The sequence below is a fragment of the Schistocerca americana genome, chromosome 10 (genome assembly GCF_021461395.2).
Source record: "Schistocerca americana isolate TAMUIC-IGC-003095 chromosome 10, iqSchAmer2.1, whole genome shotgun sequence".
NCBI lineage: Eukaryota > Metazoa > Arthropoda > Insecta > Orthoptera > Acrididae > Schistocerca > Schistocerca americana.
The window spans coordinates 137,424,870-137,452,546 of NC_060128.1; the positions used below are offsets into that span (position 1 = coordinate 137,424,870).

At 38.7% G+C, this 27,677-nt stretch overlaps 1 protein-coding gene across 1 annotated transcript in view; it reads left to right on the forward strand.

Annotated features, from left to right (window-relative positions):
* The first annotated feature begins 12,136 nt into the window (after positions 1–12,136).
* The window catches only part of LOC124552303, a 79,549-nt gene continuing 64,008 nt past the window's right edge, over positions 12,137–27,677 (forward strand). The window contains exons 1-2 of the mRNA XM_047126578.1: positions 12,137–12,140; positions 26,355–26,674. Of these exons, the coding sequence (XP_046982534.1) occupies positions 12,137–12,140; positions 26,355–26,674 (324 nt within the window). The remainder of the gene's footprint in view (positions 12,141–26,354; positions 26,675–27,677) is intronic.

Sequence of the window (27,677 nt, forward strand, 5' to 3'; positions counted from 1 at the left end):
GAGGTTACTGAGTACTTATAATGTTCCTTGCATTATGATGGATTCAGTGTGCTTGCTGACGTTCCACCTTTCATCGATGATAACTCCCAAGTACCATGTCTCATGTCGCCTGAGAACATGGGAGCCCCCAATTCTCACTGTACGATTTCTTACTAGCTGTCCTTTAAGCAAAAGCTATGTTGATTTAGTTGGTGAAATAATCATTTTGGTATTACGGCACCATAGTTGCAATTTTGCCATGGCCCTTTCTAGTTTTGGTTCAATGTCTTTGCGGCTCCGGCCACCAACTAGCAGAAGGAGGTCATCGGCGTAGGCTATCACCTCTTCACTCTGTAGAAAGTTGTGTAGAAGTGGTTCCATATGGATATCCCAGAATATGGGACCTAAAACGGAACCCTGGGGACATCCCTTAGTTTATGTTTTTCCAACTTTGCCGCTTGGGGCTGATAGCCAGACCTTCCGACACTCACAATAGCTCCTCAGGCAACCATATAGCGGCCCTGGACACTCTTTCTCTCGCATGCAGGAGAAGATTGAATGTCACCACAGGTTGTCAAAGGTGCCACCGATGTCAACCATGATGCCATGATGTACTTGTATGGGGTAGAGCCACAGACCTCAGCCGCCAGGGCGGTTGCATCAGTTGCCAATCACCCCAGCCTGAAGCCAAACTGCTCATCTCGCACAGCACTCAGTGTGCGGTCAGTCTGTCAGCTAGCAATTTCTCAACTAATTTACCAAAATGTCTAATAGGCAAATAGGTCTGTAGGACTTAGCTTCAGCTGGGTTTATCAGGTCCTTTTTCAATAATTACTACATTGGCTACTTTCCAGATTTTAGGGAATTTTTCTTGTCTAAGACATTCATTAAATAGGTGGGTAAGTGGAAATACCAGTTGGGGTGCTTGAAACTGCCGTCTGGCCCGGGGGGCTTTCCCTCTCTTCAGTGATTTAATGTGGGCAGCCACCTCCTCTTCAGAAAAGGGGTAGACTGCCCTGTCGTTTAGAAGTCTGTCAAGATCGTCATTCCGTAGTTTATACTTATCTTCGATATCTCCAACCATATCGTCATCAGGCAACAGGGACCAGAAAAGGATTCCGTCGTCGTGTTCCTATGCCTGATCGTTGATATCATCATTGGGGAGCGGATCTATTCCCTAACTAGTTTGTAGGGTACACCTCATGGGTCCAATGCTAATTGATTTGAAACAAAGCTCTCCCAACTCTGTATTCTAACTGCTCAAAGTTCATTTGGAAATTTCTCTTTCGCCTCCCAGTATTGCAATAGCCATCTTTGCTTTTCCCACCAGACGACACTGTGCTGGTAGTGCCTCCTCAGCCTTCTGACTGACTAACACAATTCCTCTAGCTCAGCTGACCTTGGTGACGGGAAGGCTGCCATGGCCCTCCTCCTGCTCTGGTTACTGCACTCACCAGTTCCTCAGAACTCTTGTCTATGTCAAGGTCCTGTTGCACGTCACCTTCTGGCAAAGGAGGAATGTCGCATTCTCTCGCTAGTCGCTCCCAATCTGCTCTTTTGTAATTCAGTTGCAACTCCCACCCCATGGCCTGGTGGCACTCTCTGTCTCCTAAAGTAGAGGTAATAAGATTGTGATTGCTTATGGTGGCGTTCTCTTCAACTTTCCAGTTTTGTATCACGTTTATTGCTTTCGGTGTGACTAGTGTCACGTCGATGTTCGTACCTTGGCCCCTCTCGCTGCATAGGTGGGAGGATTACGAAGTTCAATAGCCACCACAAGTTGTAAAGCCATTATCATCATCTGCTCCACTTTACCACCATATTCATCTCTTGTGCCACTGTACCATAGGGGGATTTTGCATTTATGTCAGCTGTTATAACCAGTTTTCGCCCCCGCAATGCTATGGCTACTCTTGTTAAGTGATCCAGGTGTTGTTCGATGTTATCTCCATACTAGAAATACACATTTATGATAGTTATAACCCCTGCAGGAGATTGTATCTCCACAGCGTTGCAGTGACTGTTGGAGTGTTGGGAAAGTGTTGTTACCCGTAGGGTTTGGTTTGTGACAACTATTGCCGCTCTGGGGGCATCCCCACTGCTGACAATCTGCCACGTGGCTGCTGCGAAAGATAGCTTCCCGGCTTGGGAGTATGGCTCCTGTAGGCAGAGCACATCAAGCCTCCTGTATGGTTTGGTTTAGTGATGAAGCCTATTTAATTTTCATGGGTTCATCAATGAGCAAAACTGGCGAATTTGGAGGAATGAGAATCCGCATTTCGATATTGAGAAGTCTCATCATCCTCAATGGGTGACTGGTGTGCAATGTCCAGTCACGTAATAATCGGTGCGACATCCCTTGATGGCATGGTGACTACCGAACAGTACGTGAAGATTTTGGAAGACGATTTTATCCCCATTATCCAAAGTGACCTTCATTTCGACAGGACGTGGTTCATGCAAGACAGAGCTCGATCCCATCGAAGCAGAAGAATGTTTGATGTCCTAGAGGAGCACTTTGGAGACCGCATTATGCCTCTGGGGTACCCAGAGGCCACTAGAATGGGCCTCGATTGGCAGCCATATTTCTGAATCTGAACACATACGACTCTTTTTTTGTAGGGCTATGTTATAGACAAAGTTTACGGCAATAACCCCAAAGTCATTGGTGAGCTGAACACAGCCATTCAGGAGTTTATTAATGTCTCGACACCTCAGCGGGTCGTGCAGAATTTTACTATTCGTCTGCGCCACATCATCTTCAATGTTGGCAGGCATGTCGAGCATGTCATAACCTAAATCTAAATATCTGCAGTAACGTTTACATGCTGAATAAAGTGTGCGCACGCCGTAGTTCATAAGTAATTTACGGTTTTCTCGTATAGTTCAATAATTGTCACCCTGTATGTATCTGTGGATTGAGCATAGCATACTACTGTTGTTCTAGACATCAAAACAGCCAAGTCACTTAATTTTTTGCCGGCCGGTGTGGGCGAGCGGTTCTAGGCGCTTCAGTCTGGAGCCGCGCGACCGCTACGGTCGCAGCTTCGAATCCTGCCTCGGGCATGAGTGTCTGTAATGTCCGTAGGTTGGTTAGGTTGAGGTAGTTCTGAGTTCTAGGGGACTGATGACCTCAAGTGTTAAGTCACATAGTGCTCAGAGCCATTTGAACTTAATTTTTTGGACGACGACGCCTGCAGTTAGCTATAATAGCGAAATGTGAATATTACACTTGTTTACCTTGTTTTATACGGGTTTCTGCACGTTTCAATTTTAGTAACAGCTATGGTGCAAGCTTTTATAGCTTTGGATGTAAAGAAAAGTATATGGAAGGAGGACCAGTTACTTTTCGCAGGTATGTACAAGAAGTGTGTAATTGTAAATGTCATAGTGATGTGATGCACTTTATATGTTGAAAAATATTGAGACGTGGTGTTAGGAAGTCTTGTATTGTTGAAATAAATTCTAAAATGTCATGGTCATGTATCTACATGGCAAGTGCTAGATAAATTTGCAAGTGTCTTAGCGTAAACTGCCAGTCAGTGTATATACATTAGTGCTATATTCTAATGAAGATAAAATATATACATGAAAATCTGATTAATTTCTTCCAATTTATGCTGGTTCTCACTCAAACTCTTGTCTGTATCCGAGTATTCTTGCATGAGACAGTTTTCTATACAATGTCATTGTAACGTAATTAATTAGAATATACTCGTCAATCAGAAACGGTGCGAAAGAAAACATAAAAAATATTTTGGTTGTCACTGCTTTTTATACCATATGCTGCTTCGACCTTAGATGCTATCTTTGATCGAAGCTATGCTGTAATTGTTACATCTTTGCGGCACTCTCTGCTTGGCCAATGACGTTTAAGCGCAGATTGTTTGAAAGTTGTTTAGAATGTTTACAAACATCTTGTTTGAAGTTCAGTGGAAATGTGTAAATAAGCATCATAGCAGTATGCTGGAGGTATGTAAGACGTATTTTTTTTAACTAGTGGGTAATGAAGTATAATTCTTTTACACGCATTTAGGCTGTCTGCAGTTTCCTCCTTCATTTGTTCCGGAGGCTCAGAACGTCATGTTTCATTCATCACCGTTTCAGCTGGTACAAGCCAATAAGTACTTCTAAGTTTTACTAACTTAAATAGAGTTCTCCCAAACGAAGCGAATACTTAAGCCCAAGAAAAAGCACGTAGACACTGTTGTCAACACAAAGAATGGCTGTAGCAGGAAAGGCATTGGAAGCAGATTGGCATTAACGAAGCTTCCTTCAGTGAAAGCGCTGAGTCGGTATTGACATTGCACTGAGGAAACGTTTTTGAGAAGTGCACCCAGAACACAGCATTGCTTGTAAATCCAATGTGATTTGTAGGAAAATTGAATGTATGCTAATTTGTTGCTGTAGATTTGTGTGGGGTGTTAAAATATTGCATGAAGATTTATATGAAGAAATAATTACTGAATTGTCAGCTGATATTTTAAAATTTACGATATAGTTATCTGAGGTAATTTGCTACGCACTGAATTAATTTGTTAATTCTATATGTGACCGAATATTGTTATAAAGCAGGATGATTCGATATGTTGACCTCATATGTCTTTCTGTTATGAGTTCTTGCCTAAATTTTATGTTCATCACCCATTATTTTAATCTGTCTATACATTTTATTGGCTTTAGTCGTTAAAAACAGTAGACTGAGTAAAAACAGCCATTCATTGTATAATTTAGACATTGATTTGGTTGCGACAATAAAGAGGGGTTGGGGGCTGATATCAGAGAGTTGTGTAATGTTATTTCAGTTGCTTTAACATCTCCACTGTATGGTGAGTGGCCCTCGTTACTCATTTCAATGTTTGTATGCTGCTTACACTACATCCACTAACAGTGATTAAGAGTGCTTTTGCAGTGTCAGCTATAGTGACCAAATATGGTATTTAGTGTTTTCACTATATTTTATGCCTCCAGTTTTATGTAAATGGGTGTTTATTAGTTTCCATTAACCTCTTTGAGTATTCCACAAGTCATCATTGAAGCATTGGGAATTACAGGAGTGTTTACACATTAGTATAGCAGGATTTGTTCTGACATTTCTGCAGTTAGCGATCATTTACTAGGCTAGTATGTAATTATCCTGCACTGCAGCAGTGATTTGTAAACACAATACAATCCAGGCTGTACAAACTTGAAATTAACCAAATGTTTACCATCATCACATGTTATGTTTATTGAGAACTTTTGATCAATACTGAAGAGCTTCAGTAATACCCATCACCATTCATTGACGAAATATATGATGCCTTCATGTACTACTATTGTGCGTCTAAATAAATGTATAAGATATTAAGTAATAGTCCAAATTGTATTAGAGCTTTCCTGAAAAACTGCAACATATTCTACAAACCACTGTGAAATGTGTGGTAGTGGATAGGGCCAACTACTCATCGCATCACATATTAGATTTTTGTCCCATCCCATTCCATAAAACGTAGGAAGAAAGATTTCTTAAATTCCCCACTCTGTAATAAGTATAATCTTGCCTTTTGTGTCCATATGGGAGGAGTGTGTAGGGGCTTGTAGTATATTGTTAGATTCTTCACTTAAGACTGATTCTCAAAACTTTGTAAGTAGTCTCACTTGGGATAGGTACTGCCTGCCAGTTAAAATTCTTCAGCTTTTATGTGGCACTCTCCTGTGAATCAAACAAACCTGTGTCTATATGTGCTGCATTTCTTTCTATGTTCAGCATCCCCATTAATCTTATCTGGTATGGTTTACACACACTTCAACGGTGTTGTAGCACTGGTAGCATGATTATTTCATAATCGATCTCCTTTGTAGTCTGTATTTTCCCTGTGTCCTACTGATGAAGTGAAATCTGACACTTGCTTTATCTACAACTGATAAATGATGAGACTTTGTGATGATTCCATTTTCTATCCCAACAAATTATTACTCTGGTATTTGTATGAGCTGACTGATTCAAACTGTGATGCATTCATATTGTAATTGTGGGATACTATTTTTCTTCTTTTTCTGAGGTGCACATTGTTACATTTCTGAACATTTAAAGCAAACCACCTCTCACTGTGTCATTTATAAATCTTATAAAGATCAGCCTTAATATAGGTGCAACTTTCATCAGACAGTACTCCATTATAGATAATGCCATCATCTGTGAAAAGTCAGATAATATGATTAACATTGTGTGCCATGTTATTAATATACAGCATGAACAACAATGCCAACACAATTCCCCAGGACACACTTGAAGTTACTTCTAATCTGTCGATGACTCAGCATCCATGATAACATTTTGCATCCTCTTTACCAAGAAGTTCTCAATGCATGTGCACATTTTGTTTAATATGGCATGTGATTGTATTCTCACAAATAATTGTTTGTGCAGTACTAATTCAAATGCTATTCAGATGTCAAGAAGTACAGCCTCGAGCTGACTTTGTTGTTCCATGCCTTTAAGGATTTAATGCGAGAAATATGCATAAGACGTGTGTAATGCGAAAGTTAAAGGACTGCTAACGTGAGCTTAACAGCATACAAATGTGCCATTCCATTGAGCAGTATATGTCCTTGCAATGTACTGTGTCCGACTAGAGCAGCAGAAATATGAATCTCTTCCTCTTCAGCAGTGGATCCCAACCTTTGGTACCATTACCTCGGAGTACAATCTCATATGAACCAGTATCACTGCCTTTTTTCCCCACACCATCATCAGCATTAGCACCTAATGCACTGGTCGCCAAAGTAGTACCCTATTGAAAGACTCACAACAGGCTGGTGAGTCATAATGTCATTATTATTAAGTAGACTACAGAACACAAAAGAATTGCATTGCATTGGATACAGTCCCCAACAGTAAGTCTTTCCTTTTCATCCCCTACAGTAAGTCTCCCCTGACCCGCAGTTCTGGTTGACTCTCCTGATATCTACCCCTTTTCCTAGACTTCTCCAGTCCTTTTCCTTCATCCCTCTTCCTTCCCCTTCAACCCTTCTGCTTGAAGAAAGAGCTACTGTCTCTGAAAGCTTGCCAATTACAACCGTCTTTTATGTATGTGTTCTGCTGCCTCGTGGTGGGTAGATTTTTTTATCTATCCAATTAAATGGTATTACCGTGTTCAGTATCACTGTGCTGCCATATAAGGACAATAGGGTGTTATTCACTTTTTGTGGTTAGGAGTGAAAGTTAAACTGTGTGAATCTACAGTAGAATGTAGGACTACTATTTGTATAGAGAGGGAAGTGTGAGAGGCATCGAAAAGTTCTGAAATGAAAGACTCAGTGACAGGCTAAAGTCTAGCTCAAGACCAGAAGCAATCACAGTGGTGCTTATCTGCTGCTCATAAGTTCACAACGTGTCTGTTCAGTTAGTCAGTGGGATCATTCTTTGATGCAACCACTGAGAGGTGAGAAGAGACAATGTATTTCTAGCTCTGAAATTGATACAAACCATTGTCTTGTGTGCTTGTTTTTGGTATATTTGTGAGTTCTGAGAAAAATATTTTTTGATTATGGCAGCAAATGCTATCAAGTGGACTGATAAACGTGATTTAGTTCTGCACGTGACGACATCCATTGGTGCATGTCTCGTGGATTAATTACAGAGACATGAAAATACGTCAAATGTGGTGGGGAAATGACTACACAGTTGATATGTGTGAGCATGCTAAGAGGATTAGTGTTTTTTAGTTAAATGATGGGTGAAGGTAGATGGATCACTGTTTATTAACATATCAAGTGAGTGACTGTATTATTAATAAGACATTGATCCACCTACCTTCTCCCATGAATTATTAAAAACATTGATCCACTTCCTCAATGTGCTCACGCAGATTGATTGCATAGTCATTTCACCACCACATTTGATCATTTTTGTATCTCTGCAATTAATCCGTGAGACATGCACGAACAGACAACATTGATGGCAGAACTAAATCACGTTTATCAGTCCACTTTATAACCACTCACTGCCATAATCACAAAACATTTTTCTCAAAACTCACTAATCCAGTGGAAAATAGGAGACAAGGCAGGCAATGGCTTCAATTTTGGTGCTAAAAATACATTGTCTGTCTCTTTTTCTCTCATTGGTTATGTCAAAGAATCATCTCATTGGCTACGTAAACTGATACATTGCCAACATATGAGCAGTAGATAAGCACTGCCGTGAATGCCACTGGGCCAGATGTAAACATTTAGCCAAAATGTCATACTACAGATACTTTGTGAAACCAGTAATCCTATTATGCTGGTGCACTTCCTGAAAAGAGGCTAAACTGTGACTAGGTATTCCTACAGTGACTGGTCAGAAAAGCATTTGAAGCTTGTGTACAGTCAAATCCCTCTCAGTAGATACTGTGCTCCATAACACTCCAAGTCTGCATACATGATCTAAAATGTAAGATGTTGACATGCCCATCATACAGCACAAACTTGATACCATCATGATTTTCTTTGCATAGACCTGGAAAGAATATTTGCAGAATCTTAAGTTTTTAAATGGAGGTCAAGTGGGTAGAGCAGTAGGGTTTGGCCCTTCGGGTCCCAAATTTTAACCCGAGTACGGGTGGAGATTTTTCCTTGTTCAGTCCCTCCGAGATTACACCAGGTGCACTTAGCCTGCTGTCAGAATGAGTGCTGTGGTTCTTTCCACGGATTGAATGGCAGCCAGGCTGAGGGATTTGCCACCTATCCTCCACCTAGAGCTGCAGGAGATAGAAGGGCCACAATACTGCAGTGAGAGGACTTCACTTTTACTTATTAACAGTATCACTGGTGTTTTTTTTTTTTTTTTTTTTTTTTTTTTTCCCCGGAGTATATTTTCAAATGTAGGGGCAAGTTGGCAAAACTGCGTTGCTGAGGAAGAGGACATGGAAAAGTAATGCACATATACTTACTGTATTAAAATTGTAAGAAAAGTTGTAATGTTCCTGTTGTTTAATGTCTTGCCCTTCTATTGGAAATACGGAAGCGTCCGATCCCACCCGTCTGCTTTGACCCATGACGTCACAAGTATGGTGGAAACAACCATAAACCACGATTCCAATGTGACGCATATAAAGTCGTTACATACAAATTATGAGGACGAAAATACATTGAAAAACAAACCCACACACATTCCACAAAAAGCCTAATGACACTAACGCGACAAGCACGGTAAATAGGGGTTTTCGGGTGGGGACAAACTAAATATAAACAAATTTAGACACCCACCCCCACACAAAACGACGAAAAAAAACCGACATCACAAAACTCCCCAAATACCACTAAACACAATATCATCTGGAATCGGACACTTCCCTTGACCTATATAGCTCAACAGCAGCTCCTGATCCCATAAATTAGGACCTAACACTTCCCTTGATCTATATAGCTCAAAAACGTCTCCCGATACCAATACCAACATTCACAGCCACATATTGGGATCGAACACTTCCCTTGACCTTTTATCCTTACGACATCTCCACATACAGCCGTCCATGGTCCGAGACGCCGGAACTTTAAGTAAGCTTCATTTCTTCACAACATACTGAACACTTCCTGACTTCATCCAAAAATCCGAATAGTTGAAGAAATTTTGTTAGAGACAACGCACTGTCCCCCGCCAACAACCAAAAACTGTTGACCCTGTCAGTCATATCCATACCTACCAAAGACATAAAAAAAGCATTTTACCAAAATTCACACACGACGCCACACTCTCTAACTAAACCAAAAACATCACCTAACACAGCACCAGGGAGCACCACCGATCGCATCAAAATGACACCTACAAACACGCCACTCTCCAAACTAAATTCCGTGCCGTCGTGATGTCACACACACAACAGCCTTACGTCACGAGTCAAAGCCGACAGGTGGGATCGGACGCTTCGGTCGACTCCTTCTATTTCACGTAGTATATCTGGTGGGGATGATGAATGGTGTCCCCTTCCCATAGGTAAATCAGTTTTCTTGTTGCAGTATATATTGTGATGTGACGGGGTCAAGAGGAGTATTCCATAATAGTTGTTGGCTTTGACCAGTGACAAAATGTTAATGGCTACTGTGATGTTGTCTTTTAGTCTGTATTTTCTCTGTTTCATCATTAGTGTAAAATAAAAAATACCTGGTTGTGGTGACAGTCATCTGGAGCTTAGCCAATTTGTAAAAATTGCCACTGATACCGTGTCATAGTTACCGTATTGTTTACGATATTTGTCGCATGTTTTCTTTGATCAAAGCCGACGACTTGCATTTAGCCATGTGATAAAGTACCGTGACTGTGGCCATCATGCACCTAGGTAGTACAAGTTCTCAGTTTCTGAAGATTTCAGTGTCCCATCTGTGGTATGGCCATTGAACATAACATTATAGTTGGATGAGAATTGGCATTATTCAGGACTCTTTATTCAACACTCTCATTATGGAATACTATATTAAACTGCTCCTTTTGTGCAAAATGTGTTTTTATGTTGATTAGAGTAAATATCCACAGTTTAGCATGAGAGGCATGCATGTGTCGGCATTAATTTGTTCATTCATTCATCATATTCCGTAATTAAGTTGAGGAGGAGAACCTTCAAGGATATAGAACATGTGAAGAGACAAGGAATTGGTGTGAGCTTAATCTCTATGTTGTAGTAACAATAAACTACCACCATAATGCTTAGTGCTGCACAATATTATGCCATCTAATTTTAACTGAGTAAAGTGGAAAGAAAGTTATTTTGGAAAAAAACCACCTAAGTTATACTATGTAACTGCTCTCTATCAGTTTGTTAACTTAATTTTACTTTATTGCTGTGGCATTTTTCAAAGAAAATATTTACGTACATTTCTAATTATTGAGTTCTATTTACAGAACATTACAATCTGTCATTCAGTTCTACAACAAGCACTGCTACTTGTTATTTAGTTAACATGTGTTTTCAATACCTTCCCTAGATATTCAGATAATTTGTAGAAAGAGTTGCTAATGATATGTTTTTTAATTTACTTTTGAATTTCCAATTTATTGCTTTGTTGTATGGGCATTTGTTTTATATTGTCCTACCACTGCACACAACTCCACTCTGAACTCTAGACAAGGAGGCAAAGTTACATTAAAGTAATTTTTTTGTCTCATATTGTGCCTGTGTAAATCACATTTCAGCTTAAATTTATTTTTATTGTCAGCAACAAAACCACTAGAAAGTGAGTGAAACCACTCCAATATCCGTAAGAGGCTTATGCAGTAAAAGTGCAGTTAAGGTGCCAGTGACTTTTGCATTGCGTGCTACAGTTGGTAACTGTTTGCACAGTGAATGATGGGAAGTGAACAAGACAAATGATGAGTAGGACAACAAGACAAGAGGTTGGAACCAGTGAGAATGTAAAGTTCAGTAAATGTATGAAATTACGTGGCAGCATAATGGATTTCATTGCACAGAATGTTGTCATATACAGCAGAATATTCTGTAAAATTGAAACTGTACCCTTAGGTTCCTGCATAATCATACCCAAAGAAATCGATACATTTCAAAAATACCCCACACAGTTTCTGAAACAGAGCAGTCTGTCAACACAGCCACTTTTCTTCCAATCACATTTGTTGACATTGCTAACTCACAACCCATCTGTAACATTGGAATACAAAACAGTGTCCTAAGGAATCATGCCATATTCTGAGAAAAATTAAATACAAGAAATATATACAAAAACCATAATAGGTGCAGGGTTGTTCTACTTTAATACCGTCCAAAAGAATACCATGCGGTTTAAAAAAAGAGATATATTTAACTAAAAAAATGTAATTAGCCTACAAAGTGTTAAATAGTTAGCTTTACATAAATTAAAAAGAGCCATCATAATCATTGAATGCAAAATTGGTGTCAGAGCATTTCATTTTATTAATATTGTGTTTTAACTTTTCTTGAAATATAAGGAACACAGTTAAATAAACATTAACACTGGCACGAAAAAACTTTAACTTGATGTAGAATCATAATGACTGTAAAGTACAATTTAGTCATTTTTGGAAGCATGCAGAAAATTATAGAACTTCTCTAGTTTCTAGGGTCTTTCCTTTCCTAAGTTATTTCTTGCTCATTGGTGGAGAAGATTCTCTCAGTGCTGGCAAAACAAGAACTGAGGCTTTGATAAAGAAGTTGTAAGAATGGGTTAGTGCTTTGAATAAATTGATTTTAGAAATTTAAAATGAACTGTTGAATGGTCAGTACAGGGAAAATAAAATCAATAAAACGGTGGTAACCTATCGGACTACCACATAGGCATCGGGCACTGGCTGACGTCTATGACAGTGGCTGCTAGGAGGAGTCACGGCGACCAAGTGACAGCTCATAGCGATTGTACAGGCACATTTAGCACTACTTGCAGCAAAAGTCGATACAGGCGATTGCAACCTGGCACTCACCCTCTGTCTGCTCTGGTTCTGTGTGCAGTTCTCTTATTGAACTGTTTATAACTGTCTTGCCACATTGCACCCCGGACGTTGTACTTGTTGTTAAACCTGGTACTTGTGATCAGAAAATATAAGTAGTCTAGAAGTGACAGTAAGTTTATATGTTGTGTGTCACAACAAAAACCCATAAAAACTCAGTTTTAAACACTATATAGGTTTTTAAAAATACCTTGATTTTTTTCAACCTTGAATAGCTGCCAGTCACTCAGTATCCACATCAAAGACAAATGTAATGAATTTGTATCTCCCGCCAAAACAAGTCAATGGATTCAGTGATTCTCATTGGCTGCTGTACACTATCACCTGATTGGCTATTACTAGTGGAAACTAACTGTCAACAACAGCTTGCAGCTGAGGAATTGCCAGCACTGTAAGTGCACGTTAACCGGCATGTGCAAGATATATGGTTATTTACTTTACGCAGTGTTCTTACAGCTCACTTATTCTGAATAAACATGATTAAATGATTAAAGTCTTAAACTAATATCAAATATCAGTATTAAATTGTGGAAGTGCGATAAGCAGGAAGTGAAGAATTATTCTTCCCTTTTGAGACCATATCTGTGAATTTAATAACTTTGTCAGTAATTCTGGACAGTGAGTATTTTCATGAGGGGAAATTTCTGTTGTGCATTTTTCTGTCTTTAATTAAGTACAGGCCAAACACTATTGTGAGTACAGGCAATATAAGCAGAAAAATCACTGTAAATAGCTCTTCTATTCAAAAAGGTAATGCAAATCAGAATTAATATTTTTCTTTCACAGGAAGTGAGTGCTTATTATTATATTTAAAGAAATTTGAATTGACCATGTGATGGCGGCGTTATTGCAAGTAGAGGTGACAGCAGCATATTGTTACGCTCTGAACGCACAACACCGGCAGTGCTAGTATTAGCGGCTGCTGTTGTGCTGAAAATCTGGAAATATGTACATGTGCACATCTAGGTGACACAGGACGTGAAACAGCCATTGAAATTTGCATTTGCTGCTTTGGTATAACATAGTGAAACATCTAGGGAATGGAAACAATGCATTGTTACCTTCCCCTGAAAAGTTCAAAGCTGTGCCCTCAGCAGGTAAGGTGATGGTCATTGTCTTTTTCAATGTCTGAGGTCCGATACTCATTAAATTCCTTGAGCACAGAAAAACATCACCAGTGACATGTGCTGTGAGACTCTCTGTAGCCTGCCTAAGTACGTCAAGAGGAAACAGCCAGTGCTGCTCACAGAGGAAGTCTTTCTGCTCCATGATCATGCACGTCCACACATCTCTGAACTAACACAAAGTGCAGCGGCCAAGTTCAAGTGGGAGCAGCTTCAGCATCCGTTGTACAGCCCAGACGTATCGCGTTGCGAGATGTATGACTACATAGGCCTACATACCCTGGAAGCCACTGTATGGTGTGTGGCAGAGAGTACTGTATACCACTACTAGTCATATCCTTTTCTGTTCCACTCACAAATAGTGAGAGGGAAAAATGTTTGTCTGTATGCCTTCGTATGAACCCTAATTTCTCATATCTTTGTGGGTCTATGTGAAATGTATGTTGGCAGCAGTAGAACCATTCTGCAATCAGCTTCAAATGCTGGTCCTCTAAATTTTCACAATAATGTACCTCAAAAAGAACTTTGACTTCCCTCAGGGGAATCCCATTTGCACTCCCGAAGCATCTGCGTAGCTCGTGCCTGTTGTTCAAACCTGCCGGTAACAAACCTAGTGTCCCGCCTCTGAATTGCTTTGATGTCTTCCTTTAATCTGGCCTGGTACAAATCCCAAGCACTTAATAGTGTTTGAGAATAGGTCACACTACTTTACAGATGAACCACACTTCCCCAAATTTCTCCCAATTAACCGAAGTTGACTATTTGCCTTCCCTATCACAATTCTCTCATGCTTGTTCCTTTTGCTATCACTTTGCAACATTGTGCCCCGAGATTTAAATGACTTCACTATGTCAAGCAGGACACTACCAATGTTGTATCCAAACACTGTCAATTTGTTTTTCCTGCTCATCCGCATTAACTTACATTTTTCTACATTTAGAGCTACCTGCCGTTCATCATGCCAACAAGAAAATTTTGTCTGTCATCTGGTGAGCAAGATGTATGAGACAGGCGAAATACCCACAGACTTCAAGAAGAATATAATAATTCCAATCCCAAAGAAAGCAGGTGTTGACAGATGTGAAAAATTACTGAACTATCAGTTTAATAAGTCACAGCTGCAAAATACTAACGCGAATTCTTTACAGACGAATGGAAAAACTGGTAGAAGTGGACCTCGGGGAAGATCAGTTTGGATTCCATAGAAATGTTGGAACACGTGAGGGAATACTAACCTTACGACTTACCTTAGAAGAAAGATTAAGAAAAGGCAAACCTATGTTTCTAGCATTTGTAGACTTAGAGAAAGCTTTTGACAATGTTAACTGGAATACTCTCTTTCAAATTCTGAAGGTGGCAGGGGTAAAATACAGGGAGCGAAAGGCTATTTACAATTTGTACAGAAACCAGATGGCAGTTATAAGAGTCGAGGGGCATGAAAGGGAAGCAGTGGTTGGGAAAGGAGTGAGACAGGGTTGTAGCCTCTCCCCTACGTTATTCAATCTGTATATTGAGCAAGCAGTAAAGGAAACAAAAGAAAAATTCGGAGTAGGTATTAAAATTCATGGAGAAGAAGTAAAAACTTTGAGGTTCGCCGATGACATTGTAATTCTGTCAGAGACAGCAAAGGACTTGGAAGAGCAGTTGAACGGAATGGACAGTGTCTTGAAAGGAGGATATAAGATGAACATCAACAAAAGCAAAACAAGGATATTGGAATGTAGTCAAATTAAATCAGGTGATGCTGAGGGGATTAGATTACGAAATGAGACAGTTAAAGTAGTGAAGGAGTTTTGCTATTTAGGGAGTAAAATAACTGATGATGGTCGAAGTAGAGAGGATATAAAATGTAGACTGGCAATGGCAAGGAAAGCGTTTCTGAAGAAGAGAAATTTGTTAACATCAAGTATAGATTTAAATGTCAGGAAGTCGTTTCTGAAAGTATTTGTATGGAGTGTAGCCATGTATGGAAGTGAAACATGGACGATAACCAGTTTGGACAAGAAGAGAATAGAAGCTTTCGAAATGTGGTGCTACAGAAGAATGCTGAAGATAAGGTGGGTAGGTCACGTAACTAATGAGGAGGTATTGAATAGGATTGGGGAGAAGAGAAGTTTGTGGCACAACTTGACTAGAAGAAGGGATCGGTTGGTAGGACATGTTTTGAGGCATCAAGGTATCACAAATTTAGCATTGGAGGCCAGCGTGGAGGGTAAAAATCGTAGAGGGAGACCAAGAGATCAATACACTAAGCAGATTCAGAAGGATGTAGGTTGCAGTAGGTACTGGGAGATGAAGAAGCTTGCACAGGATAGAGTAGCATGGAGAGCTGCATCGAACCAGTCTCAGGACTGAAGACCACAACGAGAACAACATGTTGTGTCCTTGTACAGGTGTTCAACTTTGACATTTTCTCATACACTACAGCAGATGACTGCAGACTGCTGCCCATCCTCTCCACCATGTCATTTCTGTACACAGGAAATAATAATGATCCTATCACACTTCGATGGGACACTCCAAGCAATACTCTTGTCTCTGATGATCAGTCGCCAACGAGGACAACTAATTGGGTTCTGATGCTTAAGAAGTCTGCGATCCATTCAGGTATCTGGAAACCTATTCCATATGCTTGTACCTTTGTTAACAGTCTGCAGTGGGGCACCGTGTCAAATGCCTTCTGGAAATCTAGAAATATGCACTCTGCTGCCCACATGTTTTCGTGGGCTTGTGTTTGGTCTGCTAAAACATCTCATGGAATATGCTTCAACCCGGATGGTGAACTGAAGGATGCAGTGGAGGACTAGCTCCTGTTTCAGAAACACCAATTCTGGGAACAGGGAATCCTTTGGCTTGTCAAACAGTGAGATATTTGTGCTGAGGCCTTTGGTGATTACTTTTGAACAAAGACTTCAGTTATACCCCATTATTGTTTCATACCTTCTCTTTTGTGTGATGATGTTCCTATATTGGAACAACTGAACCAAATCCATTGCCGGGACTTTGAATATTTATCACTGTGCTTAGAAACAAGGAAATCCTACGCAGAATTCTTTCCACCTCTCCCAAAAAGGTATTCTGTTGACCACCCAATCTACAAAATTCCTAGTCAATCCGTATACCGCCACAACTCCCAACGCCATGCCACATTGATGCTGTGCAGTACTCAGAAGCAAAAATTGTCCAATACACTGACCGGCACTTCATACTCCACTGCAGTCACAGGGTTATCCTATCCAGAGGCAAGGCCACATGTGAAAGCAGTCATTTTGTGTACCAGCTCAGGTGTAACTTCTGCACAGCATTTCATGTGGTTCATGTGGGCACAACCACCAGTCAGCTGTTCACCAGAATGCCCTCCTAAACTTTTCATAAAAAGCAGAGATAACCACTTGGTAGCAGATGGTACTGGTGAATAAAACATTCTCGATTCAGTGTATGCTTCACAACCTGTGGCATATGGATCAGTCCCCACATCACCATATTCTCTGAATTACACAGATAGGAGTTGTCCTTATGACTCGTCCTTCAATCATCTAATTGTGCACCACACACAGTGCCCCATATGTGCTTGCAGATTGAGCTCACCACTGCCATCTTTTTAACACATGCATCTGATGCTTCTTCTTCCCATCTTCAATCAACAGGAACAGTGGAGCCAGATGGTCTCCTCCTCCCCTATTCCCTTTTCCTTTCCACCCCCTTGTCCCACTCCCTCAAAAATTAGTGAAGTTCTTTATGTGCCTATCTGTGCCTGAACAGTTCTGTGAGTTGTTACCTCATTGACATATTGCAGTGGTTAGGGGCAAAGTTGCATGCAGCCATCCAGATTGGATACAGTGAATGTACGTGCAAGACAGAGAACACAGCTTGCATGTAGTGCTCCAAGAAGAATTGAGATTGACTGACTACTGGCTCCTACGACTCAACTCACTGAAACATTAATCATGAAGTTATTTTAATTGATTTGCGATAGTCTGCTAGATGACGTCTTCTATATATTTTCGTAGCCTCATTTAAAATATGAAAATATAAAAAATTCTCCATTTTTGTAATTTCTTTGCATGGGAACTGAGCATATCTGTTGATTTCATGAATTGCCAGTATGCATAGAGATAAAAGAGCCCTATACAAGCTTTGATGTAAACAAATCAGTTGAGTAAACAGAAGGGGAATTTCCAGAACAGTTTGATAATTTGAAAGTGTCTAAAGTCTTTAGAAGTGTGTTTGCACACTAACTCACGCATTTTAAAAGGTTTATTGTAAAAATGATCATAAGGTTTTATTATACATCTTCTCATTTCCTTGCCATTTATTAATTTGAAATTATTGCACATTGAATCATTTTCTTACCTTCTAGTGGCATAAATTTTGCAGTGTGATCAATAATAGAAATTAAATGAGTGAGGGACTTAAAACTATATTATAATTATAAAGAAAGCACAAGACTGAAATCTTTTGCAGTCTCGTAGAAAGTCTGTTTTTCATACAGGAGAGTCACTTCTACAAATTTGGCGACTTGGTGTCATCTTGGGCTGAAAAGTATTGAAGGATCGCTACTTGGGCTGTTGGAGGAATGCAATAGTCAGAACAATTTTGCTACAATTTCTAATTAGTAGAAGATCAGGTGAGCATCATAATTTCATCAGAAGAGTTCCTGGAATGTGTTTTGATGTTTTTCTAGAGTTTTCATGCTTTGACTGCTATGCTTAATGTCTAACTGTGTTACTTGGTTGCAACACATTTCCTTCTGGAGGCAGAATATGATAGACATCAGTTGTTCACCTGTTTGAATTGTTTCTTCAGAGAAAGTGTCTTCATTCAATGGCTGTTTGTTTTTCTCTATCAGTGCTTTTGAAAGTTCATCAGGACCTTGGATGTATGTATTTCTACAGCCACTAGGGATATGTTTCCATGATATGGTTTTCACTAGGTCGACAAACTGGTCATATTTTCCTGGAACTGGAAATTGACTGGCTCATTTGTACTATAGTCATAAGATACTATGTTTCTAGGCTTTGTGAAATGCCCAGTTTTACATTTCTGTACTTGTAAAACAAGTTACTAATCTTTGCACCACTATCAGCTCTTATCAAGATCTGATGTGAAAAAGGGTCCCTATCTCTTGATTTGAATGTTGGCAGTATATAAAATATATTTTTTCATAATGTTGCATACACTGAAAGTAATCTTTATCTGTCAAGACAATAAAGACCTTTGCAAACTCAATTAAAATCTTAAAAGAAAACTCCATTTTGATAATAGTGAATTGGTGTAATCAGACTTGCCCATGTACAGTTAAAGAAAATGTGAAATATATGTGTAAATGTCAGTTCATGAGATGTGAGGACAAGCTTAAATAGCTAGGAATGAAAGTCTGACTTACAGATCTTGTTCGAAAGGTTTAAAAGAAAACCTCATAAAACTCAGTTCCTGTGAACATTGAAACAACATGCATTCCTTTTTTCATTGATGCAGGTTGCGACATCTCACTGTACAGTTCTTTCATAAAATGAGTTACTCCATGCTGTTTAGGTGAGCGTGTTTGTAGATGTTTGTAAAATGAAGTGTGTTATCCGTGCTAATGCAGTACATAGAAAATACTTTAAAAAGAGGAATTGGGAATGTGGGAGCAGCCTCAGGTTGCCAAACATCATATCAGATGTATTGTCATGTCTATATTTTTTGAAGTGATGTGACGACCTCGGTAGATTTTAAATATGTTGTCCATTATTGTCAATAAATGTATGGTAAGGTGCTGCATAATGTTTCCCCAATTATGTTTTTCATAGAGCATTAACATTTTCATTGGTAAAGTGACTGTCATGTGGATGACAGCATCATTGTAACTGATCTAAAACATCAGTCCATTGCACAGTCCTCATAAATGTTTCATATATTTCCTCCAGTCTTATTGTTTTCTATGTGTAGTGACCTACTACGTTTGCAGATCACTACATGTAAGCTGTGCCTTAAAATAGAGGTAAGTTTAAGCAGTTGGACTTGACCACTGTGTTTCGGTAAAGTCTTTAGAGAAAAGAAGTCGGGAACAATCTCCTGTTTCATTGAAAGCAGGATTTTATTAGGTAATGAGAGGAAACTTCGCTACCAAATGGGTTCACAAGCTTTTAATTCAGTATTCTTTGTTTCTCGACTTCTCAGAGCAAACACTGCTATTACTTATGGCAAACAGTCCTGTTGGAAGAACATCCACAACTGAGCATTATAGCAGAGGTTGAGAATACCGCCTCAGTTGTAAATTACTTTATTTTCGCACGACCAGTTTCGGACTGTTATAAGCCCATCCTCAGATGTCGTACTGGAAATAGCAAAAGACGGGAGATAACTTTCACCTGCTGCAACACACATAAAAACAAATTTTTAAAACCTACGTCAATATGCAAGTGGCACCAGACAGTACTACGGTGATTGCTTGGGTAGGGAATATATACAAATGATATCACAACACTTACACTGTGCTGTGGTCCCCGAGCGCTGCATGTACTAGGCGCAGTGTGCTGCCTATGAGTGCAGAACAGGGAGTAGCAGATGCAAATGAGGAGGAAAATTGGTTAACCAGAGTGGCAAAGTGACAGAGAGTACAACACGGGGCTACTAGCCCGGCCATTCACAATTTGAATTTAGTGGTTTACATTTAAAATTAATAAAATAAAATAAAAATACATAAAAAATACATGATATAAGTTAAAAGTGCATTATGTATAAGGAATAAAAAACAAAAAAATTACATGAAAAATACACGTTATTAGTTAAAAGTGCATTATGTGTAATGCACTTTGCGCCGTGTGAAAATAAAGTAATTTACAACTGAAGCAGTATTCTCAACCTCTGCTATTACTTATGGGTTATGTATAGAGACAGGTAGTGAAACTGCTGTTGCCAAATTCTGACTGGTCTATGTCTCTCAGAAAGAAGCACTAGCTACCCACTTTTTCTGAATACAATGACAAAAAATTCTCACTGGTCTGAAGTCCTTAACTTCGATGAAAACAGCAGTAACAATCATGGATATAATATTAAGAAGAAAAATTACTTTCACTATCCTTTATTCAGTCTTAGTACAGCACAAAAAGTGATGAGGCATTTAGCTATAAAAATCTGTGATAGCAATGTGAAGAACTTAATAGATAATAAAACTAACTTGAAATCATACCTGCCTGGCAGCTGCTTCTACTCCGTAGAATTTCCTAATGCGTAGTATTATGGTGTGTTGATTGGGGGGGGGGGGGGGTGTGTTATGAAGGAGAGATGTGAGTAAAGAAAAAAAATTACCACAACAAGAAATCATGTAAATCGTAGTGTGTTGGTATATTTTTTGCTGAGAGTTTTTACTATAATTGTAAAACTGACTTGTTCCATATCGTAGTGAGTGGTTGCAGTTACAGAACACAAACTAAATCACTTCTTGTTGGTAATGTTCAGTGGCCATGTTTTACTTCAGTATCAGGCTGCACTCCAGAGAGATACTTTCAGAAAATACTTTCTATCGCACAAATTTATATTTTGTATGAATATCTTCTCAGTGAGTGTTTCTTGCTGTTGCCAGTGTGCCTTTTATATCCTGCACACTTACACCATCATCTGATATTTTACCCCTGAAATAGCAAAACTCGTGTACTGCTTTCAGTGTTTTGTATTCGTAAGCTTGCTCTCTCTCTCTCTCTCTCTCTCTCTCTCTCTCTCTCTCTCTCTCTCTCCTCTCTCCCCCCCTCTCCCTCTCCCTCTCCCTCTCTCTCTCTCCCTCTCTCTCTCTCTCTCTCTCTCTCTCTCTCTCTCTCTCTCTCTCTCTCTCTCCCCCTCACAATGATATCCATTCAACTGATCTTCCAAGTCATTTGCCTTCTCTAACATTATTACAGTATAATTGACAAATGTTGGAAGTTTTATGAGGGGTGTTCAATAAGTAATGCAACACTCTTTTTTTCTGAAGGCAGGTTGGTTTCATTCAGGATTCCAATACACCATATTATTACCCACCCTTTTGTCTACAAAACCCTAATTTTCAATATAATCTCCACTCAGTGGACAGCTTTACCCCACATTAGTGGGAGGAACTGTATGCCTGCATGGTACCAGTCTGCTGGTCAACGTCGGAACCAATATCTTGGTGATTCAATAACCTCACCATCATCCACAGACTTCTTCCCAAATAGTGGGTCCTTCTTTGGGTCAAAGAGATGGAAGTCGAAAGATATGAGTTCCAGGCTGTAAGGTGGATGAGGAAATACAATTGAATGAAGTTTTGTGAGCTATTTTCGGGTACGCAGACTTGGGTGAGGCTTTACATTGTCATGGAGAAAGAAAAGTTTGTTTGCATTTTTGTGGCAACGTATGCACTGGAGTTGTATCTTCAGTTTCCTGAGGGTAGCATAGCTGATCATTGCACTGTGAGGGAGACCAGCAGAGACTTCAAGCTGTGGACCGATATGTTTGATTGTGATCTGTTGATCACCTTGAATGAGAGTGTCTGCATGTTCCAACATTGCAGGAGCCACAGTTGTGCGTGACAGCACATGGGAGCTCGGACAGGTGTCATGGCCTTGTTGCAATTATAACAGGTGCCTTGTCAAATGACTCACCATGCTTTTGTTCACTGCCAGTTCTTCGTAGATATCATGCAAGTGCCTGTGAATATCTTTGATTCTCGTGTTTTCCGCCAAAAGAAACTCAGTGACAGCTCTAAGCTTGGAACACAGTTCCGTTACAGATGCCATTTTGAATGTTACATATAGTGCTGTCACATATTGGAACGTCATGAAACTTTAGGAGCTGAAGCAGGAATATCCTAAGATGTCCCACAACAGATTGTGCATTTCTGCAACTGAAATTGCGTGAGAAGTAAATTGTGTTGCATTACTTATTGAATGCCTCTTGCATTTCTTCTGACTGGCCTTTAGTTCCTTTCCTAAATATCTTCTTGTTTTCTTCTGCTGCTCAGATGGAATAACATCAGAATAGGCTGCAACCTAGTCTGATTCCATGTCCAATACTCTCTTTTGTACCTTTACACTTAAAGCTGTAGTTTTTTACCTCAGCTATATTGAGTGAAAGTATGCCAGTGATACCACTTCAGGTCAACACAGTGAGAGAGATTTCCCATTGCAATGTTAACAGTCGAGAATTTTACATACCTTACTAGTATATTGGTGTAATCTCAGCGTACACTGGAGAACAGCAATTTGATTGTCTTGGTTCTGTGACATATTTTTGATTAACTTTTGGCACCTCGATGCAAAGAAAAAAAAGCACAGTTTTTATCTATCACATCAACTTTTTAAACTACGGATTGCCCTCTCTTTGTCTCAAAAGCCTCATAAAATGTGCTGTTTGCAAATAGTAGTTTTATGAACACCAAAGCTGTTTATAGTTATTGCAAAATAAATCACATTCGTACAAATAGTAAAGTTTTTGCAAAACAGTGAACATGCATATTGCCCACACCAAAATTCATAGAAACACAAATAGATAAAATAGAGCAAGTAAATAAACTTAAATATCTTGGAAAAACTGTACAACAGAATGGACTAGAAAAATCTGCAGTAGATGTAAGAATTAACAAAATGGAAAGAGCATATAGTTGGATCAAAAATATGTACAACAAGAAATGTATATCTAGAAAAACAACTACACCACAGTGGTATGACTAGAATGTTTAAGTGGATCTGAATGCCTAACAATGAACTGTAAGATGGACAAACTAGAGGTACTGGAAGGAAGGATTATTAGAAAAATAATGGATGCAATAAAAACTGCAGATGGTTGAAAAATAAGAAGTAATTAGGATATCTACAAAAATATGGAGAAAATATCTCAAGTAATGGCCAAACGAAGATTAACCTTTTTCAGACACCTTTATCAAATGGATGGAGGTAGACTAACAAAACAAATACTCCTATATTTCTGGAAGAAGAAATCGACAATAGCATGGATTACAGAAGTAAGGAAAGATCTAGAAAGAAACATCATCAAAGAATCAGAAATAGCAGAAAGAAACCGTTTTAAAAATAAAATACTAAATTAAATTTGGAAGGCTTTCAAAGCAGAAGAAATAATAAATGAGGAAAAACGTGGACGGAAGAAAAGAGGAGACTTCATGGGGCGAAAATGAGGTAATACTGGAAAAATATGAAACAACAACAAAGGAAGAAGAGGAACTGAAGTTGTTAATGTGATCCTAGTTGGTCAATACGGTTGTTAAAAAAAAAAAGCTGATAGTGAATTCTTTGGCATATTGGATATAGCTGTTCTAACCATCAGTGATGTGAGAAAATTTGTGCTGGACCAGAACTTGAGCCCGGATTTCCTGTGTGCTCGATGTGAAGCAATGATTGGTTTTGACCATATGTTATAGTCTTCTTCAGATGTATAAAGGAGGGTAAAAAAATTAAGCAGGGCTAACAAATTAACAGTGACATGTTAATACAAAAACACTGAAAGTATGTGACACAATCTCATCTTTTTCTCAAGGAAATGTATTATCGTTCTTGACAGTCAAAATGGTATAAACTTGCCGCAGCTTTAAACTCAATGAAATGTGAATAGTTCATATGTTTGGTGTAATTTATATGGTAGGTTGTCCCGGAATTCTTCCTGAGAACAGGATTTGATCTAAAGTCCATTCAGCGTGCTATGTGGGTTGAGTAAGAGATGTGCCTTGATACTTTTCATTGCATTTTTATTGCTCAAAGTGACATAGGTGGGCCCTCACAAAACCTCTAATCAACAGTGTTCTCTAGCGAGTCAACACCTGCTCTTATATAGACTTGCCTGATTGTTAAGAGAACAATTTTTAGATAGTACTTCAAGTTAATTTAAAATTGCTTCAAGGACTCGTATCAGTTTTAGACATAAAATTCAGCCAAAAAAAAAAAAAAAAAAAAAAAAAAAAAAAAAAAAAAAAAAAAAAAAAAAAAAAAAGGAGTCACTAAAGAAGTTTACACCAAATAAGCAGAATGAACAATGAATTTTATAGTTCCCTCAATTACATGAAGTCAAAATTAAGCACAGCTTTCCTGCCATGTTTTTGATATATATTTGAATAAAGCTTTTTAAAATATTAACAGTAGTTCTGTCTTTTATACACGAAGTGTCTTTTAATGATTTGTTGTCTTGTTTTGGATTGCATAATTCTGAAAATTGTCTTAATTACTTTAAAAATTGGTGACTTTCGTTACATACGTTTCTTATACAGATGGATAATAGTAGTTCAGATGATATTCCTAACTTTGTTTCAGGTTTTTTGGCTAACAGATGAAAATGATGAGCATTGCATTACACAATTTTATGTGGTAATTAGAACAGAATGTGACAATTTCAGACAATCCTACCAACTGAATGAGTTCTTTACATTTGATGTGTTGATGTTTCATAATAATTCATTTTCAGTATCATCCACAAGGAAGAGATTGCTGGTACTGACATCATAATGTAGGTGATCACTTGCCCTTAAAGAACTAAGAGTTATGGTATGGATCAGTACAGTATAATTACTAAACTGGTTTGTTACAATTCAAGTATCATACCGGATGTTGCAGCATAAAGTGTATTAAGACAATGTATGAAAGGGGTTATGTACACACACACACACACACACACACACACACACACACACACACACACACATTAGCCCTTGCTCGTGATAGAATGAATCAAAAGACATCTTGACAAAATGTCACTGATCATTGCTATTCAGGAATGTTGTGGATGAAAGGATAATGTGGCATTAAAATATTTGTCTAGAAATGGCAAATCGTAATAAATCAGTATTTCAGTACAACCTGTTAAGTAAAATATGAGACTGCAGATAATTAACATAGCCTTTACTAAATGAATTGCCACTATATTTTGGGCGAAAATGTGTATATAATAAATTGGCAACATGTTTTCTTACTGTCTGCTGCTTCCAAATTGACATTTTAGTGTCATGTTAAGCTGTTTCCTTCACATTCTCATTTGCAATGAATGATGACATAGTTTGTCAATTCATCTTTTGATTTAATTTTATCAGAAGTTAAGGCTGGTATGTGTCAATGATTCACATTTTTTTATTATTTTATATAACTTTACTGTAAGAAAACACTTATTGAATGTATAATGATCTTATTGTTTTTCTTGCACTATTCTTCCCTAAGCAGGAACATAAGCTCTTTTACACACACACACACACACACACACACACACACACACACACTACCTAAAGCAAGGACATCAGATTAAATGAGGGTTTATATGCAATGCTGTCTTGTGTGATACTTTCTCATTTTTAATATAAATATATTAATACAGAAAGCTTTCTTAGTTAGATTTTTTGTCATGTTTTAGAAAACAGTCAACAATCTGAAGATTAGGAAACGAGACAGTAAAATTCATATTAGAATCTGAAAGTTAGTTTGAATAATCCAAGTGCTTCATGGGTCTAGGAGGTGGTGTGCTTTCATTTTCCTCTGACCTTTGAACTGACTGACCCAGAGAGTTGCAGGTAACCATAGAGTCTCTCTCAGCATTTTTCACATTAATAAATATTGCCAGAGGTGAAAGAAGTGACACACAAAAATCCATGGACTGAGAGGGGATCGAACTACAGAGCTTAGGATCCATAGTTTGGTGCTTAACATTTGAGCCTATTCATAGATTCGATTATAATGGCAGGCTGCAGTTTAAACTAGTTATTGTCTGTCTAAACTATGATTGTCATCTGGATGAATATAAGGAAACATGCTGACACAGTACATTTGTGTAATTTTTTGATTGACAGTAATACATTTTTTTTTTTTTTGTTTGTTTTCCAGGTATGGTATGGAGTCCAAGGTTAATGGTACAAGCGCAACCAGAGACTATGAGTGAAGAAGAATCAGGAAGTAGTGATAAAGAAAACAAGAATATGTGCACACAGAAAGACAGGTCACATCCAAATTGGAAGAAGCACAAACACAAAGAGAGTGAGTCGATCTATGTGGCACAATCAGAGCATGAGTTTGCATGTCCCACATGCTTAAAGACTTTCAGTGACCACAGAAGTTTCATAACTCATCTGCTCTTTCACAGCAAAGAGAAACTCTTCTCCTGTGAAGTACGTGAAAAAAGTATCACATCGAACCAGGGTTTACAGGTACATATGCATTGTCACACCAAAGAGAAACCTTTAGAATGTGCTGAGTTTTCAAAGTCTTTTTCAGGCATAAACAGTTTGAGAAGGCATATGCAGATGGATAATAATGTAAAAGGGTTTGTCTGTGGTACTTATTCAAAAGCATTTTCTGTGAGGCATCACCATAAATCTCATTGCTGAATCATAAGGATGTGAAAGAATCTGTGTCCACATTGTTAAAAATTTTTACTTAACGAATACAGTTTGTGAATACACTTGGATACATGAAAGAAGTTAGATCTGTTAATATACTTAATTCGCTCGAAACATTTTCCTTGTGTGTAAAATTTGAAAAGGCATGTGTGTACTCATGAATGATTATATGAGATGCATCCCAGAAAGTAAGTTTTCTGATGTTACATTTAAAGAAGGTGTATTGAGCTGGGAAAATTTTGCATGCGTGACAGATTTGCGATGTGACAATCAAATGCCAGCTGGACAGGTCCCGCCTGGCACCAGTACCACAGCAGCTGTATCCCGAGATGACATCTCTTATTCATTCTCGTGCCTCCTATTCATTCTCGTGCCTCCTGCAAGGCTCAGTCAGTGATAGAGTTCCTTAATGCACAAAACATAGCGCCCATTGGAATTCATTGTCAGCTTTGTCAGGTCTACAGGCAGAATGTCATGAGCAAGCAGACAGTGCATCACCTGTAATCCCTGACACAGTACTCGTTAGAGCCTGTGCTATGGTAAGTGAGCGGGATTCACCTTATGAGAAAGGATTTTCGCATAGATATCGACCGCGTGTTCCTGAATGGTGGCAAATCAGACTTATATTCACTCTGTAATAACAGTGACCCGTCAACTAAGTTCGAAATGCAATCACACGTCAGGATGGATCAAAAGCAAACCAGAAGATGCTACCAATGTGACAATAATGCAGTTGCCAGCCTAATTAGGCATTGACTGAGATTCTTCCCTGTACAAGTTGGTATATATTCATGCAAAACAACAAGTTGTA